Here is a 21,256-nt window from a genome sequence, read left to right as displayed (position 1 = left end):
ACATCCATTTTAAGATAACCTCTTAGGCAGAAAAAAATCCACAGAATGTGTCCTTTGCTTTACAGAACCAGATATTCATTGCATCACAGAGAAACATTATATCTCAAAACTTTACAAAGAAAAAGGGAGGAAAGGGACAAATTTTCTCAAAACTGTGCAAGGCTAGTTACACAAGAAACTGCAAATCTTGATGACTATTTCAATAACAACATTATTTAGTGATTACCATTACCATCAGTACAAAACAAACCATATGTGGGTCAAGTGCAGGTCAGAAAACACTCGCCTTGTGCAGCACATAGAAGCAGGTGCAGCATATTTCAATAAAGACATAACATCAAAGTACCATACCTTTCACGGGCTGGAATTTTAATTTCTCTCTTCAATGGTAAATAATATGTTCCTGGATAGTAATCTTTTCTTTTAGATTCTTTTGAATAGTTGTATTTTTAAAACATGCTTAGACCAGAAAACTACATTTGTTAAGTTTAAACGTACAGAGTTGTTTACCTTAAGTGGATTACTTTGATACTAGGAGCATGAGGAGGATTTACATCCTTTTCATCAGTTACATGCTTTGAGGCTAAGCAGATGGCACACCCCTGCAAGTATAGTATTCTACGATAATCTAGGGTAGTTTTAGCTTATTTCTTTTTGTAGCTCCATGGGTCACTCCCCAAACCCTATTTAAAAATCAAGGTCCATCATCTGTATTTTAAGATGTGAATGCAAGCTAATAATCTGCAACTAACAAACAGTGTCTGTAATAGGCATAACGATTTGATTTACTTTTGTTCACAGCCCAGTGCCAATTTAAACATATCCCAACTGGATTTCCAACCTAGGTCTAAAGAGTGCATACATTTTCTTAAGCTTTTGTTTAAATAATGGTAGTATGCAACATCCAAAGATTCAGACACCATTGTTTCAGATATGCACCCTACACAGTTCTTGTTATAAATGCACCTACACTGGAATCTTGCTGTTAAGCTTTTTTTTTTTTTTTTCCCCCCCTAATCAAACAACCTGAACCAACTCAGACAAAAGTGTCATGGGGAGAGTGTCAGCTTCGAAAAAAAAATATCACTGGAAATTGTTTGGGACCCAGGATAGAGCTACCATGGAAAATTAGAGGTCATTGAAATACCTTTGCTTTCCCTCTTCCAGATGTGGCACTGAAGTCCTAATTTTTTTAATTGCACGTCAGATCATTGCCCCTCCACTACTCCACGCTGACTATTCTTACAGGTAATTCTCATAGTCTCTCTCACCAAGATTTTAGTTTTATTTACAGTGAACCACAGAAAAAAGAGTATTCCTTATGCTTCAACTGCCAGCTTTCTTTCGCTTCAGGAGAGTCACAACTCCCTTCTGACTGGCATTTAATTTATATACATGAAGTAACACCAATAACAGAAAGCAGAAACAGCCTGTTAGTTCGGGCTCTCACAGCAACAGGAAGCACAGAAAAGCAGTGACTATGAACATAGATCTCTCGCATTACTGAGGAATGTTGAGCAAGTATGAAAAATCAGCCACTGAAGTTGTTCACTCAAACCTAGGTGCCAATTTTAAATGTTTCATGGTCTTTCAGGAAGACTGAGATCATTGTGATTAAAATTTCCCCCACAAGCCAGCCCAAGACAGGCTTTGAAGGTAGAAATATTTGTGAAAATGATTTACAGATGTTTCCAAACTTGCTGCCAGCATTCCTTCTGAAAGATAGTCTGTGGATCTTTTATCTTAACATTCTTTTTATGTATTTCTTATGCAGTATGTGATAAGGATGAGGGGAAAGAGTCAGAAATTCTGATTAGTGTTATTAATATATAGTTCTTCAAAATGTCCAAGAATCTCACCACAATTTAAGTGTCAAATTTAGTTTGTTCAGTTAATGAAAGAAAATCCTGTTAGATTCTGTGTAGACAACAAGAAACCTAAAACATGTTTTCACCCAAGTCTTAGGAAATAATTTTCTCTGAAAGATGTTGAGGGGACAACTATTTAATATCAAGAACTTCCCAAGCAGTGCCCAAACTAGGGAGCCACTGTATGGATTGAAAGAGCAACTGGGTCCACCACTCCAGCATGAAGAAACATTGTCATTTGAGTCATCTGCTGTTCAGACTAAAATATTCTTTAGAAAGGCACAGATGAGCAGCTTTCGCTATCTGACAGTGTTCACAGGCTCTTTCCTGAGAGGTCTCTGAGGTCTCTGCAGCTCCAATGGCCTGGGTGTGCCTGCACAGCCTGACGTGCACCTGCACCTGTCACAGGAGTATTGACAGCAGATCTCTGACCTGGCTCTCACATCTGCCAATGGCACACTTCAGCTACAGTTACAGCCAGACTACCCACACAAATCCACTGCTTCTCCTGTGGACCTTCCTATGCCAAAGCTGGGCTCCGTGGAACAAAAATACCCTCTTCGACCCACTTCCTTCTTTACTAGCTCCTGCCTCTCTTACCTGTTTTTCCTGTTCATGTTCTATTATGCCGGGAAAAATTTATCTTTGTAAACTTGCCCGAGACCGCCAAAAAACTCAAGCCAGGACATTAAAATCACGTGCCTACAATACACAGTAGCAGTAAGGAAAGCCCTGGTGTTTCCAGATTCCTTTGAGCTTTAAAACAGACATATCTATACAAAGATTGTATGGATTAACTATAAGGAAAAACAGCAAACATCAAAAGCTGTGTGATTAAATGACGTTTTCTACAGGTATGCAAAAAACAGGGAGGCACGAGATTCCAGGGTTTCCAGAGTGCTAAGTAATGAGAACAGCACAGCAGCTTTAATAGGAGGACCCCACAAATACCGTCTTCCTATTAGCTTTGTAGACCATGAAAGATGCAAGAGAATTTTAAAAAATATTTGAAAAGGATTCTCTGGAATGGAAGGGAAATCCATGAAATAAATCAGCAGCATTTTGAACACAACATTCACTGTACCCCTTTGGCTGTAGTGCACTGCCTCACCTCCTCCTCCCCTGCTGCTACACCACACAGCGATGAAGAATGAGTGGGGAAAGCATCACCAGCAGTTTTTCCAAGAATTAAGGAAAATGTAAGTAGAACTTATCCCACACTGAGTAGCTGCGTATGCATTATACATGCAACTGTTTTTCTATTTTTATTTTGTCTTACTGTAGGAGCTTTTAAAAAAATTGGATGTTCCGTCTGAAAATCATGCCTTGCAACATCTACAACAGTAGCATTGTGTGGCCCTCTTTAGTGTTTAGTTGCATAAAGACATGGAAAATGATCCTCAGAACAGATTTTTCAGGCTGCTTTCAAGATTATCTGTATTCCGACTAGGCTCAATTAATCCAAATATGACTATTTCTCATTTCAGACTGAGGCAGGCTTTTGTTCCAAATACACTGTTACACTTCCTGACTAGCAACAGGAAACAACTTTAAAGACTAACATTCAAAAATATCTCCTCCTCAAGAGTTTTTTTACCTGTTTTTACATCTCAAGTGAAATGGGCTTCTATGTCTCTCCTTTGTTCTGATGCAAAGTTCTTTCCAATAAAGCAAGTTTACTATGATGGGGCAAAAAAGGAACAGCTCCAAGATCCCAAAAACTTTAATGTTCTGTCACGGACAACAGAAAGGCTCTGGTCCAGTTTTCACTTCTAGTTCCTGCATTGTGCTGCCACCCTAAAAGAAACTACTGAAACTCTACAGCCCAGCCAAAAGAGAAAGGTTTTTTTTAATTCAGAAGGGCAGTCTTATTTTCAGCATAGTCAGGCCAAAGCTGAAGTCAGAGTCCCAGAAGTTTTCTCCATGTAGAAACCAGCGTAGATAGGAATAAAATTTCTATGCCCCTTGGCCTGATAGAACTTCACAGACACACCAAGGAAACAAGTGACAGAAGGCACTTCCCCCATTTCTTTGGCATTATCAGCAAGGAATCTACTAATCCCTTAACTGGAGTGACACACTCCTACATTGTGCTGGGAGGACACAAGGCAAGAGGCTGGCACACCTTAGGCTGTAATGGCCCAAAGATCCTCTGCTTTTTAGGACAAAGACCCAAACTGGAGTCAGAAGTTAAGTCATGCAAAAAAAATCTAAAATGCTCTGTAAATGATTCATTATGACTAAAGAATCTTAACGTTATTTCACATTCACTAAATGAATTATTCTCATCGTGAATGTGTACTGGTAAGAAGCAAGATGATGCTAAATTAGCATGATTGAAGCATATCTGAGACAAAAATGAGTGATAGCCCTAAACAAAAAGGTAAATTTAGTGCTTGTCACTAAAAGCACAACTGATTGAATTCAGTTTCTGTGTCGGAATCACCACCATTAGAAATTCATTATTCATACCTGTATCATCTAATATTCATAAGCCTACCAGCTGAGCACGTTGGAGAGTTTTCAGCGTTTGTTCCTTTAATGCATTCATGTACTGTCCCATAGGAATCCTGATGTGTCATAAGTTCCCTCACAGCAATATCCCAACAAATGATAATTCACAGAAGTTGCAGCCCTTTCAGCTGATTTGGAAATCTGACAGCTATAGATCATGAAATGTAACAGTCAATTATTGAGACATCTGATAAGTCTCCTGGTTTTTAAAAACACCGAGAGTCACTGTGGCCTTAGGACACTTCCCCATGGCTCAATGTCAGCTACAGGCCAGTCAAGTGACTGTCACTGTTGAACTAGCAGTGCCTGAGAATAGAAAAATTATGAGCTTCCGCTATTCCATGTCTGATATTTCTGAAGTAATTACAACCAAAATTTCCACGGATGCCTTGACATTTCCTCCATACTATAGTGTTTTAGTTAATTGGGTTTTTTCCTGATGATGGATGACTTATATCTGAGCCTCATCTGAGGTTTGCTTTGCTTGTTAGGGAAGTTAGTGTGAAATACTGTGGGCCATTATTCAAATTTCAGAAGAATAGGTTCTGCTCTTCAGCTCTGAACTTCAGCCTCACATTGGCAAATTTCTCTGGTTTTCTAATAATTTCTTAGTTACCTACTGTGAAAACACGGTATGTGACACACATTCAAAAAAGGCATATATAGCTGGTAGTCACTACTCCATGTGCCACTGACAACCATAAAAAACAAAAGCTTAGAATTCATAGGCCTGGTACAAAGGTCTGTTTCACATTGTAAACAGTGCACCACCTTAATGAATTAGACAACCACTGCCTTCTACTTCACATTTTATAATGCACGTACAAGTAGGTCCCTACGCTTCTTACCTCAACTTGGCAGAAATGCAAATAGACACAGAAGATGCAAAACAAAAATTAGTGATTCAGGTTTTGTAAACAACTTGGTGATTTTCTTGTTAAAAGGTCAAGCAGTGAACAACTGACTTGAATTTGCTGTCTAAATTGCCAGCAGATGATGTAAGTTGAAATCTGGGACAAAACTGACTTACATAAGTGATATTAATCTAATTGTGCAATACCACAAACTAAACCAGGCACTTTTGTCTTGTAAAGTACAGCTTAAAAATAAACAGTCTAAACACGAGATCTCTGCTAGACCAAGCACACCCAAGAATTCACAACATCAGCTAGAAGCTAACAGAATTCTACTTAAAATGCTATGATTTACACTAGGGATTTTGAGTAAATTTAATTGTTTCCTACATTTCAGCAGCGTATATTAAGAGCAAATGAATTCTCTTAGCATAAACAATGAAACAATGAAGAACAAATTAGTTAAGTCATGTTCATAAATCAATTCATGCTAAAATATGTGCTAATCCCAATCTGCACTCCAGCTAGATATTACCATGTGTGTACATTCAGCAGTTTTAATTAAATTGTCTGCAGTTAAACAGAAAAGGGCAGCAAACCAAGACCACTGTCATCATTCACATTTGCTATTGCAGCATCTCATCTGTAAAGAAAAAATGGCAGAGTTGCCCCAAACAACTGGATCTTCTAAAACGCTACGCTTAATCCTTTTACACGACTCACTTGCTGTATGACACTGATCGAACACGTGCAGCCCTCATGTCGGTGAGGAAAAACAGGAGAGGAAAATCTTTTTTAGAGATTTACGGAGTCCAACAACTTTATAAGTTTTCCATTCACCTTTAAAATAAAATAGAAGCATGTGGAACTACTAATAGTTTGGCTCTCTCAAGGGAAGGAAGCTGATCGGAAAGTGCTTGAGGCGTTCGCTCCAAGTTCACTCCATGTTTTGAAATCAAAATCTCTCACTGGATTGGATTGGCAGCGCTATAATAATGGCTTATTCTCCTGTTATTTCATTACTCTTCCCAAGTCAATCTTCTAATTAATAAAAAGCATTAAAAGACAAGGATTATTTCAATGTCTTTTGTTACATAAGGATTCAACTAGGCTAAAGAGATTCTGTTCTGCATAGAGCACATTTCTGCACAAAAAAAATTTTTGTTGGTGATAACTGATATTTCACTTATTAGCTGATATGCCCCTTTAATGAAACATTTTTCAAACAAATTAATCAAGATAGCCGTAAGATCTTTTTAAATTAAACTTTATCTCATTGTTTTTTTAAAATTATGTTTTCAACATAAAGCATGTTCCAAGGCTGAATTTAGACCCTCAGGCTGAATTAGTGGAATGATGGGGACTGAAGCTGAAATCAGAGGCCTTAACTTTTCAGTCTGAAAGTGCAACCTTGATAATTTCCTGAGATGGAAGTAAAATTCAATAAAGAAGTCTGAAGATTGCCACCAAACCGAACTAGCCGCCTCCAGTTAGCTCTATAGCTAATTGCCTGTCTCAGGAAATTACTTGGATGGGCCCTTCTCATTCAGGGATACACCCCTCTAAATATGTCACAAAGTCAAGTGCTACTCTGGGAGCGCAATCACATTTTAAAGAGATATTTTACAGACGAGGGTAGAAGTGTCATCCCATTTTACAGATTAATGCACGTAGGTGGATTAAACAACATTTTCATGGTAATTCCTGCAAGCTTGTGGTAGATCTGTATCTACACCCATGTGTACTGTAGCCTGTCAACCCCACTTCTTCACTACAGAGTTGTCTCCTTTAAAAGAAATTATGTGTCCAGCAAAGGAAAATCTGGGAAATCTCTCTTACCTGGCAAAAAATGATGCTGCCACCGAGGTGCCTGTGGATACTTCACTGGCAACATATGTGCTCTGGGAAGCAGGGAAGCTGTACAGGGAGGGTTTATCTGCATTGTAGCGGTTCAATGCTGCTTCAGTCAGGCCCTCTCGACTAGTCTCTGTCATAAGCTGAGATATCTGAAGACAGAAAAAAAACAGAAGTGTCATCAGCTAAAGCTCACTGGCTGACCCCTCCTAATCCAGCAGTGCCTCCAGACTGCAGATGGAGTAAGAGTGAGGCACTTCATTCGGTCCCTCTTCACTGCCATGTGAAGAAGCTTACTGCTGCTTTCATACTAATCTACAGTACTTAAGCTCAGCTCTAACCTTGACTGCATTAAAACTAATGGGATGAATTTATCCCATCACTAAAATTGTCTATAATATATACAGTTTTCCATCCACACAGAAAAGAAAGAGTAAACCATAATCCTTGCTTGGTCTTACCTCAAGATGAAAGAAAGACAGATTAGATTTGTGCAAAATATGTATATTTTTCTTTTGGGGGGGAAATAAAGAACTTTTTTTTTGTCTTTGTAAAATAACACCTCCCTAGTGTATTAAGCATTTTTTGTGACCTTTCTCCAACAAAGTCAACACACAGCATAGAAGGCAGTCCTTTGGGACCTTAGACAATTTATCATCTCTCTGGAAAATTGGGATCATTACTATTTACTTTCATTGCCTTTCTTAAAATGTTTTAAGCATCATGTGATTTCATTCTTCTGATGATCCATCTAACATTTTTTTTTCCTGTTAGGAAGTTTCATCTCCGCTTTTCATTGTCTGAAAAGAATAAGATTTCCATCAGACTTGACCCAGTTCTCCTCAAATCAACTGAAAGCTGATAAGCTCTACTAAAGTAACTCCTCAATACTGTGAATTCAGTTTCTTGACTTCTTCTGCATGAATTTACAATGCTGTAATGTCATCTCCAATATTTCATGAAATTCCTAACAAATTCCCTTTCCTCCTTCCCTCATTTCCATGAAAAATAGCTTCTGATCACCAGTGCATGTCACAGGATTGCAACATATGCCTAAAAAGAACCCCCTCATGTTATTGACAGCAGTCATTCATGGCATAGTTTCCTTCCCCCTGCAAAAAGTTTCCAAGAGGTAGTCTCTCACCTGCTCAATTTCATACCTCTACTTATCAACACAAAAACAAGAAAACATCTTTGTAAAGTACATCAGAAAAAGTATTTGAAATCATCTTAAAATTCCTTTTCCACTTAGGCTTGCTTTATTTCACCTGTTAAACATTTCAGTTATTAAAAGCAAAGTTGAAGAACTGACTTTTATTTGTGAGGGAAAGAAGACATAAAATGGCAATGTTTTTTAGGCCAACTATCATCCAACCTCTGTTTCTCTCATAGAAAATTGCTATCCATTCTGCCATAGCTAAGAAGATAATCTAAGTGTTTATCCTTATTTTACATACTTTTAGACTATTCAATTGTAATACTTAATGAACAGGAATGCTAAACTAGCCTCTCTATTTTTATGAGGAACCAGAAGAAATGCTGAAAGCACCCCCATCACGTTAATCCCATGCTGAGCCATTCCAATTTACCGGATTCACTACACTGAACGCGCAGTGCTCTCAGAAGACTATAGCTGAAAACCTCCACTTAAATCATCTCATACTACTAGTAGAATGCAGGAATTTAGGCTGTCTGCCAGGATACCTCCTTGTATTTCCAGCATGCCAGTGGACAGTTCTTCAGTGTCCCACTACCCTATGTATGTCCACCTGGGGCGCCCAGCACACTTGAATTCAATAAACAATATTTCCTTAAATATTACATAATAGTGGATAACTCAGCTATTTGTCTCTGCAATGAACTAACACTAGATTCTGCTCTGTCCCCTTCAATTATCCTGAAACCAAATACCTCACCTTCCATGTTGGGAACTGCTAGACAGCTTTCCCTTCGGAGAAGAGTACACATATAAACCTAGCATCATCTTAGTTCATCCAATGCAAATATATGTCATCAGAATGGATCATCATTAATTAATTACCATTGCTGACAATGTCACTAGGAAGTACTACTCCCATGGCAAATGGACAGCAGTTAAGAATTTGGTCAGTTGACTTATCTCAACTCTATAATATATCTGCAATTATAACCTCCCCATCTTCCGCCAAATAAAGATTTTCAGCTCCAAGTACGAATTTCCACAGCCAGTGCAATACACTTCTTTTGGCATCAGCAGATCCCCTGAAGTTTTGAGATGGCTTGAGAGAGGTATTTCATTTGCAAAATAAGAAAGTATTTGTGAGTCTTGGTGTTTAGCATGACATAAAAGCCATGTTACATTGGTGTCATGGTTTCTGCAATTGTAGAGACTTTCCAATGATCCTCATCCACATCCACAAGCCTAACATGAACTTCACAGAGCAATAAAATGCCTCAAACTGACTGTGCACATTGCCTGAAAGTATCACAATCAAGCTTCCCAGAAATTGTCTAGATGCTTGGTTTCTGAGTTTCTTGGATAAGCAGTTCTTAAACACAAGCACTCCAAAATAACCACTTACCAAAGAGACAAGAGATTTCTTTAGAAAGGTATAAACTACTGCCCCTCTCCTATGCACTCAGACAGATGCTACCCTGGTTTTTCTGAGTTTTTTATAGCCTTTTGATTTTCTTAAATGGAGTCAGATCTTTTTAGTTATTGTACAATATTAAGAGCAGTTCTACCTTTTTCCCACAGATGTAACATAAACAAATCCTTTGTTTTTCATTCTCTGTCCTTTGTTTGCATATTTCTAACCTGAAAACAATTGCAACTGACAGTTGGTTTAGCCACTTGGCTGAGGGGTGAAAAACCCCAGAAGCCAATCTTCTGCTAGACCCACAAATGTATAAAAAGTAAGAAGTAAAACAAAGAGGCTCTCTCTCCACCCTGTCTCAGCTTTGAGCTGGATCAGAGAAGGACCTCTGCCTTGCGAAAATCTCTTGTCTCGTGTGAGTGCTTTGTGTGTCTCGGTGACAGACAGAAGCAAATATTAGTCAGCAAACAGAATGTTAATGTTTTTTAATTAATGGGGATGAAGATTTTATAAAGCTTGTTATTTAGGTCAAATTTTCTTATTGTAAACTACAAAGGAAGTTAAGAAGATGGTGGAAACAATCAAACATATTCTGTATTTGGGGACTAGCACAAATAGAACAGAGAGAAGTGAGGAAAAATAATACTTACTTTAGTAATCACATATACTATGGGCAGATGCAGAATGCAGTTCTATAGAATTGTACAGGTTTCAGTAATATAAATAATACCATATACATGCTGTCTTATCACGTGTCCTACACAACAGTCCAAGCACTACAGGTCAGATGCTCAGACTGCAAGTTCTGAAACATCACTATGGTACTGGCCACCAGCACCTGCTGGACAGGCAGTAGCTCTCCTTCCTGTTCAATCACACCATTTGCTTTGTTGCAGAAAACAGGGAGCTATTGTTTACATTGACGTATCATCTGCAAAAAGCAGCATCCCTGAGTGCCCTCCTAGAGATGCCCTGGATAGACACTCATAAAACAGCATGTTGGGCATGTTAAGGACCTTCTTGATCCTGAGGGTCCAGCAACACTGCCTGGTTTCCTCACCAATGCCAGCACACTTCCTAAGCAGAAAATCCTGTTTTAGCAGAAACTCACTCAGAACTAAATTCCAAATGTACATACTGTCTATCCTCGTCCTCCATTGATTTACTCTTTTCCTCAGCAGGGACACTTCTTAGTCAAGAGTGTATTACAGGGATACCAAAATGCGAACATACCTAAGACACAGAAAAATCAAGATAAAATAAGAACTGGCCTAGCCACAGTTCAGGATCTCCTAAACCATTTTCACGTTTATCACTTTTTACTTTCTGCCATTGTGGAATTTTTTTCAACAGTGAAATGTCTCCAGAAGCAATGAAAGCTGAAATATTACCCTGAAGTTCAGACATTCTCTAATTCCTAATCTGGGAAGCCCGCAACACTACTTTGTGTCACACAGGAAAAGGCCCACAGAAGTATCCTGTGATACTGCAACACTCATAGCCTCTAACAGGTTTTGTCTGAACGCGTTCAAGTCACTCTGTTGCTATCGTTTCCCTACATCCCTTTGGTCATGCAGCCAGTGGAAATGAAAGGGAAAGGTGGTACTATGCCAAATTCTGTGCCAGGCTGTAAACCTTTTACGTATCCAGTACTTTCCAGAGTATTGTTTATACTGCACAAATTTCTACATGTGGGTCAATCTGCAGGCTGAATACCTCACTGGACACCAAGATATGTGCCCACAATACTTGACTGATAAATCCTCATTTGTTCCCAGAATCCAACACATATATGTAAAGCAGGGGGCAGAAAGGAGCCCAGAATATTCACATATCCAAAGACTACTGACTTCAAGTCAGTTATTTTGCATTTCTTTCTTTTGTCTCACAGATTAAGAGTGCAGAAATCATTCAAATTATTAAACAAACTAAAGAGTATGATTTAGAGGCAGTCTTACCATCTCATTTACTCTGTGCTCCAGTCACAGTACCAAATTAGCTCTTTCTCTTGTGGCTTTGCCTTCTGAAGTTCACACATATACGAACTTGAGTAAATCACCCAGGATACATCAAGCATTTAAGGAAGAATATTTGTAGAACAGACATTTCCAAGGCTCTTGGAGAATTTCCTTTTTTCCCCATCCCAGTTCAAAAGACATAGATGAAAATTACACTTTGAGCATTAACAAACTGACATAATTTTTTTTTCTTTTACCTTTCTGTTTTTCCACACTAACGTATGCCTGGCAAGCACAGTTCATGGAAATCTGCCTCTTTACTGTCACCATCTCTCTTAGTAGATGCTGTTTCTGTACTTAAGGGGTAAAAGACGTGATTCTTAAATTCTCTTTCTTTTCTGTGAGTACCCACGTAGGTACTCACATATAGATGAGGTTTAAGATACGTTAATAGGATATAGTTTGAGAAATTCCTTAATAGAATTGTTGGTAGTACGTCACTGCCCAAATAAGCAACAAAAAGACAAAGCATGAAACAACACAACCTTTCATGCCTCAATAAAAACCTTTTAAGTGCACATGGAACAAGACAGATGTCCCTCCTAAGGCTCCATATTTTTTTTTTCTTCGGTCTCATAAATGCAAGCAAGCCATTAACCTCCTCTGTCACTGCTTTCTGACACTATGCAGCAAGAGCTGGAGATAAATCATGATTCAAATTCTGTACTTCATAGGAAAAAGACGGCTCTGCAGTTAGACCACAGGTGTCAGCCAGGATAGATTCTCTTCCCATTCCAATTACAGTGTCTCTTTGTGCGTAAGATTTGCCATCATGCAGTATGAGGTTAATCATATTTACATAGGGGCATTTTATAGCCAAGCTCATTAATGTTTCTAAAACTCCTGACTGAGGACTCCCAACTGAAATTACCTTACAAATGAAAGTCAGCATTTATGAAAGACATGGAGTATCCACTGCTCTGGGGGTAGTGAAGCATTCAGGAACATCCCCACAATCTAACTAACATCAGTAACTGATGAACAAAATGGATGCACAAAAATATATGAAATATATCCGTATCTGAAACTAAACTCAAAATATTCAAGTTCACTGTCTTCAAGTTCACTGTAAAGCACTTCTCAGTGCCCAGAATTCCTAACCTCAGGAGAGAAGCTCACCAGCAAGAAGAAACTGAAGGTAGAAAACTCCTTCATAAACACACAAACACTCGTGAATTATTTCTTTGGCAATCCACTCTTTATTCAGAGCAGCACTGAATTTTCTGCCCAATAAATACTGATTAAATTACTTCCTGGGTTATTTTAGACAATAAATGTCTACATTAACCAAGAAAAAGGTTCTTCTTAAAGACTTCCCTTTTAAGGATGAGTTGAGGGAAGCACTAAAGGATATGTCTTTCAAAGTTCTGCCAAAAACATCATAACTTAATATAAACCTATTTATAATACAAGCTTAACAACTTAATGCCAAGTTTTCCATTACACACAATCAGGTATTCTGGCTGTTCCACAATATTAATCTATTACCTTCCAACCAACTCCTTTTGGCTCATCAGTTTCTTCTCAATCATAAGATAACTGTCAGTGGAATTACAGTAACTTGCCTATAGGAAGCAGCATCAGAAAACAAATGGAGCAGGACCTGACACTTCTTGAGTCTCTTCAGAAGGGAGGTTTAATTAGAAAAATATTGGAATTCCACCTCATCTGGAAAAGGCATTCCTCACCAAGGGAATTTACCAGTAAGTAGTAGGTCCTCTTCCCACAAGTTAGCAATTTTCTCTGAACCCTTCTGGTAATAATGACTTCATCCTTTTTGACTAACATGGAACTTCTGCATTAAGTTCTGTGCAGTAACAAAAAATTGAAGCATAAATTTACGTTTGGTAGCATTCAAAGGACAAGATAACAACTGGGATTCATTGTACTCAGTATAAAAAAAAAGACAAATGTGGATAATTTGACATTTATTAGATTTCATTTTCATAATTTTACCATGTTGTGGGGTGACGTTAGCACGTGAAAATGTGAAAGATTAATAATAATGGGTCCATTCCACATATCCTTTTTAAATACAGCTTCAAATGTTTTGAGGTAAATCTGGTACAGTGCTTATTGAACTATTGTTAAACTGAAGTTGGATTTAAAGGGCAGAGGGGTAGAGAAAAAGAGAAATCTTGTGCTGCCCACACAACTATCAAATTATTAACACATCCTTCACAGAGCAAAAAGTAATTACACCATTCAATCAGAGAAACTTGAAAGTGGTGGTGATTTCCAAAGTCATTCATCTTTTAATACACCACACAGTATCAAGGACACGCTCTGCATCTCTCACAAATCACTCACTACAACATAAGACACATTTAAAGAATTATTCAGGACAAAGTTCACCTTTAGAAAAAAAAATAATTTGGAATCAGTAAGCAAGTTCCTGTAGCTAAGGGCACCGACATAATCCTACAGCATTCTGCCATTTGATTATGACCTTTTTCTCTCCCAGTAAAGTATTGAGCTGCTCTATAGACAGAGATCACTGCAACTATTGATACAGACTCTGTTCGAACAAGAGCAAGACAGCAGATCCTGCTAGCTCTTTCCTTGTCAAAAGAATGTGTTCTATGAGAAAGAGGCTGACAAAGGACACGCATAATGTCTGCTGCATTCAAACTCTTTCTTGGATGTAGACATACTGAAGCTGCTCAGCGAAGGCAACGCACTGTTCATTGTGAATGCTGAAACTCTAGGAGTATATTTGGGAATGCTTTGCTCCTACTTTGCACAAACTTGCACACAAAATCTGACACCTTGATCTAGCAGAAGAGACTACTGTAACAGCACAGATTGTATGTAAAAACAAAACAGAGCACCTTAGAAAGAGTGAGGCTTTTCAAAGGGGGAATCACTGGCATGGCAAGAATGCTGATTATGCTCTGTATTTAATCAGAGTTAAGATTTAGCATAAACTACTTTTATTTAAACATAAATTAGTTACCATGACAACATGTAGAGTTTAATTGAAACCTCCAGCTTCCTGCTGTCCAAAAGAAAGATGACCTTTGACTGTTGCAGCCACCTCCCATGTCCCTCTGTAAAGCAAATAATGATGACGATGATTATCAACATTATCACTATTATTGTTAACACAGATCCAGTGCGCTCTTCAGCACAGATGAAATCCAAATTTTCACAGGCATGGACACATCTTCCCATCAAAGCTGTATGTTATATTTAGTTCCATGTCACACTCAAGAGTTCATTAAATGAAACATTTTGCCACAAATGCTGACTGTCTCAACATCAGCTACTTAGAGGCTGATCAGACATCCAAATAATGGTGGATTCCTTTTCCATAGGACATTTTCTTCAAATTCTTACACTTAAGAGTTCTGCCTTACAAAACAGGGATTTTTTTTTTCCAGCTGGATCCCTCTAAGAGGCCTGGTGGCATTTACACAAGAGTACTGTTCAAGTGGACGGCTGATATCATCATGAGATGTCTCACAATGATTGCCAAACCGTCTTAGAAATCCAGAGAAGCCCTGATTGACTGAAAGCTTGCAAACACTGTCCAGATTTTCAAGAAGGGTAAAAGGAATGACCCTGGTGACTACAAGCCCATCAGTCTCACTTCAATGCCTGGTAAAATCATAAGGAAGATTATACTGGGAGTTACTGCAAAACACCTGAAGGACAACACAGTCATTAGTCACAGCCAGCATGGCTCTGTGAGGGGAACGTCCTGCTTGTCAAACCAGGCTTCCTTTTATGACAAAGTAACACACCTAATTGATCAAGAGAAGTCAGTTGATGTAATCATTTTGGATTTCAGTGAAGCTTTGAATACCGTCTCTCACAGGATCCTTCTGGACAAAATCTCCAGCACACAGCTGGATAAACACATCACAAGATGGGTGAGCAACTGGCTCATGGGTTGGGTGCAAAGAGTTACAGGGAATGGGGGGACACCAGACTGGTGACCTGTCACTAGTGGGGTTCCCCAATAACTTGGTTCATAAATATCTTGGACACACGGCTCAAAGGAACACTAAGTATGTTTGCTGATAATACAAAACTGGGAGGAGCTGTTGACTCCTTTGAAGTGGGAGGCCCTGCAGAGACACCTTGACAAACGACAGGCCTGGGCAATCGCCAACCAGATGTAGTTCAACAAAGGCAAGTGCCAGATTCTGCAGCTGGGACACAGAGACACCAGATGAGCAGATGGACTGGGGAAGGAAATGCTGGAAAGCAGTGCTGTGGAAAGGGACACGGGTGCCCTGACCAATGTCAGGTTGAATATTAGTCAGCAGTGCCCTGGCAGCCAGGAGGGGCAATCATGTCCTGGGGGGCATCAGGCACAGCATCGCCAGCCAAGTGAGGGAGGGGATTTTCCCTCCCTACTCTGTATTGGTACAGCCTCACTTCAAGTGCTGTGTGCAATTTTGGGTGCCAATAAAAGAAAGATATAAAGCTGATAGAGAGTGCAAAGAAGGGCTACAAAGAGAGTAAAGGGTGTTCAGAGAGGCAGACTCCACCTCCCTGGGAAGCCTTTTTCTGTACTCTGTCACCCTCAACATGAAGTAGTTCTTCCTTATGTTGAGGTGGAACTTGTGTTTTAGTTTATGGCCATTGCTCCTCATCCCCTCACTGGACACCACTGAAAAGAATCTGGTACCACCCTCGTGGCTCCCTCCTTTGAGACATTTATATGCAATAATGAGATCTTCTCTCAGTCTTCTCCACATTGAACAGGCCCAGCTCCTGCAGTCTCTCCTCATAAGAGATGCTCCATACTCTTCGTCCACTTTGTGGCGTTCATTGGACCCTCTCCAGTATCTCCTTGTCCTTCTTGTGCTGAGGAGCCCCGACAGAGTATTCCAGAGGTGGCTGCACCAGGGCTGGATAGAGGGGCAGGATCATCTCCCTCGACCTGCTGGCCACGCTCTTCCCGATGCACCCCAGGACACCATTGGCCCTCCTGGCCATAAGGGCACTGCTGGCTCATGGACAACTGGTCCCCCACCAGGACCCCCAGTCCTTCTCCGCAGAGCTGCTCTCCAGTGGGTCAGTCCCCAGTCTGTGCTGGCACTTGGGGTTATTCCTCCCCACGTGCAGGACCCTGCCCCTGCCCTTGTAGGACCCCATTTTGTTTCTCTGCCCGATTCTCCGGCCTGCCAAGGTCCCACTGAGTGGCAGCAGAGCCACTCCCCCAGTTCAGTGTCACAGGCAAACTGGCTGAGGATGCCTCCTATGCCACTGATAAACAAGCTGAATAAGAATGGACCCAGTATTGATCCCTGGGGAATGTCAGTGACTCCAGGCCTCCAGCTGGATTCTGCTCCACTGATCACAACACTCTGAGCTCTGCCATTCAACCAGTTCTTGGTCCACCTCACTGTCCATTCACCTAACAGACATTTCCCGGCTTACCTACAAGAATGTTACGGAAGATAGCGTTAAAAGCCTTACTGAAGTCAAAGCAGACAACATCCACTTCTCTCCTTTCATTGACCCATCCTGTATCTACACCATAGTACTGTATATACATCAAAAGAAATCAGTACTGACTCTGAAAGAGCACTGATCAAGCTGCCTTCTTGTTCCCTCACTCTATTTTGATATATTTATTAAGCAGAAGAGTAAACAGAGGAAAACAATATTAGAACAGAGGAAATTTCATTATCAGAATCATTCAAGACAGCAAGTATCTACCCCAAGTGAACTCAATCCCTGCACAAAAGAAGATTCTAGTCTGCAGTACTCCTTTAGTTAGAGTGACACAGCATGAAAATTTTATTTATTAGCTACTTCTTAATTATCAAACCATTTTTTTGAAAGGTAAGGCCTCTACATTTTTGCAAAACCACAACAGCTATCAGAACTATCATTTTCAATACCCTCAAAGCTTTCTCATGTCCATTCAGGATTATGCCAACCTTTTCTATTCCTCTCCAAGGAAGCTACAGGCTGGATAGCCATCCTGGGATGTAAATACGCAGGCCCTCCTTACTCCAGAGGGCCCTCAGTGAAGCAGACTTGCCATAGGCAGACTCCTGCAGAGCTGTGAGCCATCCCTTTCGAGTAAAGAAAGCACCCTCAGCCAGGCTCACATACGCCTCTCATTCACAAAGTTCCACCAGCCAAGCCTCTGCTGACAGAACAGTAATGTAAGGTTTCCCAGTTGGCATGTTCCCATACCGACTCTGCAAATGAAAAATAGGAACATCAGCTAGCAAAGAGAGGTTCTGTTCTCAATTTTGTGTCTCTAAGCATTTTTGCAACGCAAAAAGGCACTGTGCAGCAACACAATAAAACTGCTTCCTTTCGCGTCAAGAAGATAGCAGTAAGAGCAATCTGTTGGAAAGCTGAGGCTGCCTATAGCTTTCAAAAGTTTTCTTTAAAATCTACTTTTATGAATTGTCTTAGTTACCTGTATATCTTGCTGCATTATAAAGCTGTGCAGCTGGAAATTAATTGGATCTTCTTCCACTATGACTTATTCTCTATCAGATTAGTAACATTTTACAAGAGAAAAGGCCTTTCTTTTGCATGACTCAAAGTTGATTTCATACATCCAGATTCAGCACTCTCACTGTAATTCCTTGTTGCATCAAGGAATGTTTTGAGTCCTCAGCAGCTAGGCTAATTGTGCTAGAATAAGTAGTGCAGCAATCAAAAGAGGAGTACATCTGACTCCCGTCTGCACTATGGGGCAGCAGTTAAATGAAGCGACTGCATTTTTGAACCTGAGGCACAGCTCTATTTCACTGCATGCAGGAGTAATGCATTTGTTATGAAAACAAGCTTTCATTTCTCTGATCAGTTACCAACTGCCAGCAACGTCAAGACATCATAAGAAGCCCAAATCTCACTGTAGCTGTTTCCTTATCACAAACAACAATCTGTGAGACACTGACCTTTCACTTGTCAGTTGACAAGAACAGCTCTAGAAGCTACCAGACTGTGACAGCTTGTGGGCTTAACTTAAATGGCATTATTGACCCAGAAAGAAACCTCTTTCTGTAGCTAGTAAGAGAATAAGGAATAAAAACCACAATTTGTTTATCCACACATAGGTGGAATCATGAGTCTTTGTTTAAGCAAAGACATATGGTTAAATTCTACCATGAAAATGCAACAAGAGAGAACGACTTCATTTCCGGTATGGAAAAAAAAATCAGACAGGCTTATAGATTCTTGCAATGATTGCTGCATAAGAATGTGGCACAATGCAAATTCAGTCCATGCACATAATCATCTCAAGGTCAGACCTTTCTGGGGGCTAAGATCAGTACACATCTGACAGGTCTCTTAACAACCTGCTCATAGAAAGGTGCATGGGTTTGACCCCCAGGGATCTAGAAAGTTTCTATTTGGAAACTAGTACCATTCCAGTGGCTTCCCCATTGGAAAGAAAGAATGAATATCAGCTTTCTTATAAACCGCTGACACAGGTTTAATCACATTAGTGCTGGCAGATACCACAACAATCCAAACTGCCCTTTTCTGTCCCTACTGTAAGTAGTCCCTTGAAGATGCTCCTTCCTTCATTGTACCAACGTGGAGATAGCACAACAGCTGATATCGAGTTATCAGTGCTCATGGGAGCAGCCATGGAAGTGTCTCATTTCCAGAGGAACCTTTAGCTCCTTTTGCTGAAGAAAAAAAACCCTGATTTTTCTGCAGAAGTTACACATCAGCAGGAGTGACCTCTATAAATTTAACAAGGTTGGTCTTCCTAATCTCTGTCACAATACATGAACACATCTTTCTTTCATGTTAATAATAAAAACACCCTGCTAACATTTTAAAAGTATTTTATTACAGCAACAATTATAACTTTTACCACAAATACATGAAAAAAAATTCAAAAAGAATTCCAGAAGAGCCTTCAAATGGACAGAAACAGTTGCTTCCTGCTCTGAAGGCGGATGCCTTAAGCCATATATTTGGTTGCCCTATTACCTTAGTTTGCATAGCTACAGCTGTTATTAGCAGTCATAAAAATCACCCGACTGTAAGCATTTGACTCAGAGGCCACTTCCTGGGGTAAATTCCATAGGCTGACAAGGTGCTCAGTTATGCTATGCTGCCTTCTGTGTGCTCTAGATTTATTGCCCCCTCAGCTAATGAAAGGGGAAAAAGAAAAAAAAAAAAAAAGAGAGAGGCACATCCTCAACTGGACATCAGATTAAGTTTAGTTGGTGCATACTGTAAATCATTAGTAAGTGGGCCTCTCTCTGTTCTAGTTCCCTTCCAGTGGCACAAATGGATCAACATGTGACCATCAGGACACACACATGGTATGGCACTCTACTTGGAACAGGATGGATCTTTCATATGCAGCACCGAACAGCCTCAGGTTTTTACATATGCTCCTAGACTACTGCCATTTTCCATGTTTTTGTCTCCTTTCATTTGCTGCAATTTCTATCATGTTTTCCATTCAAATTGTTTGTTTCAGCTTAGATTTGCAAGTCTTTAAGCACCAAGCCAAGCACCATTTTCCAGGCTCTAACTCAACACTATATCATCCAAAGCTGAACTAGCATCTAATTCAAGTGCACACAACAATCTTTCCCCAGTTTATGTAATTTGCATTTTAGTTTGCAGGAACTGTCATAATCTGTCTTCACTATGACAGCTCTACAGTATAAAAATGACATTCCCACAACTCCCCTTAGGGTCTTTGTACACTAAGAACTTTAAACATGCTAACTGTCCATTCTCAGCTTTAATTCTGAGCACATTCACTTGCAGACTAAGTGATTAATACCAATCCCCACCTCTGCTGACCAACTAAATAAGGTCAGATGAAGAACAATATTTGGCTCTCATCACTGACTTAAATGACTCTTTTTTAGAAAATGCTGAGATATAACTCCTCAGATGGGACTAAAAAAATCAATTATCAGTTTGGAAGATATAGACTACAGATATGCATAGTCTCAAAATTGCACCATTCTGAAAAACTAATTAGAGAGAGGAAGAGGTACAGGCTTTACTCTGCATGTGCTCTACAGCTGTTTCTGAAAAGGCAGGAGAGAGAACAACTGAATATCCATTCAGCATTATACAGCACTAACAAATGGCAATCACTCTTCAAGAGATGATATTCTTTCAAACTCCATCAGTATAACACTTCCAGGGCTGCTCCCATGAGCAGTGATAACTCAGTATCAACTGTTGCGCCATCTTCACATTGGTATAAAGAAGGAAGGAGCATCATGGCAATTTTGAGTGGACAAATAGCATACTGACTCTTCAGGAATTATTTTCCATTAAAACAGAACTCGGATCAAACCAAGGGTAGACGCCATACAGCTTTAATGATTGTGTGTGATCTACTGTCTAGGAGAAGTGCTGTAAAAGACAAATACAAGACAGTCATATGCAAGGTACTATGTATCTTGCTACCTAATGCATTTGACTCTGGAATGCAGCACACACAGCAAATACTACCGATTCCTTACACTCATTGCTACACTGTGTGTATACTTTCACAGCAAAACTCGCTCATGGTACATAACCACAGAATGCTCTTCCAGCTTTTATTATAAATAATTGCCAGTCTCTGAACTACATTAATCTCAAGTAGATTTGTCTTT

General features: G+C 39.7%; 1 protein-coding gene across 1 annotated transcript in view; it reads right to left on the bottom strand.

Annotated features, from left to right (window-relative positions):
* KIF26B (kinesin family member 26B) overlaps window positions 1-21,256 on the bottom strand; it is a 284,319-nt gene that overhangs the window by 164,338 nt on the left and 98,725 nt on the right. The window contains exon 4 of the mRNA XM_058419609.1: window positions 7,076-7,242. Within this exon, the coding sequence (XP_058275592.1) occupies window positions 7,076-7,242 (167 nt within the window). The remainder of the gene's footprint in view (window positions 1-7,075; window positions 7,243-21,256) is intronic.

This window comes from Hirundo rustica, chromosome 3 (genome assembly GCF_015227805.2).
Source record: "Hirundo rustica isolate bHirRus1 chromosome 3, bHirRus1.pri.v3, whole genome shotgun sequence".
In the NCBI taxonomy this organism is placed as follows: Eukaryota; Metazoa; Chordata; class Aves; order Passeriformes; family Hirundinidae; genus Hirundo; species Hirundo rustica.
This window is presented reverse-complemented; position numbering and strand designations above follow the sequence as displayed.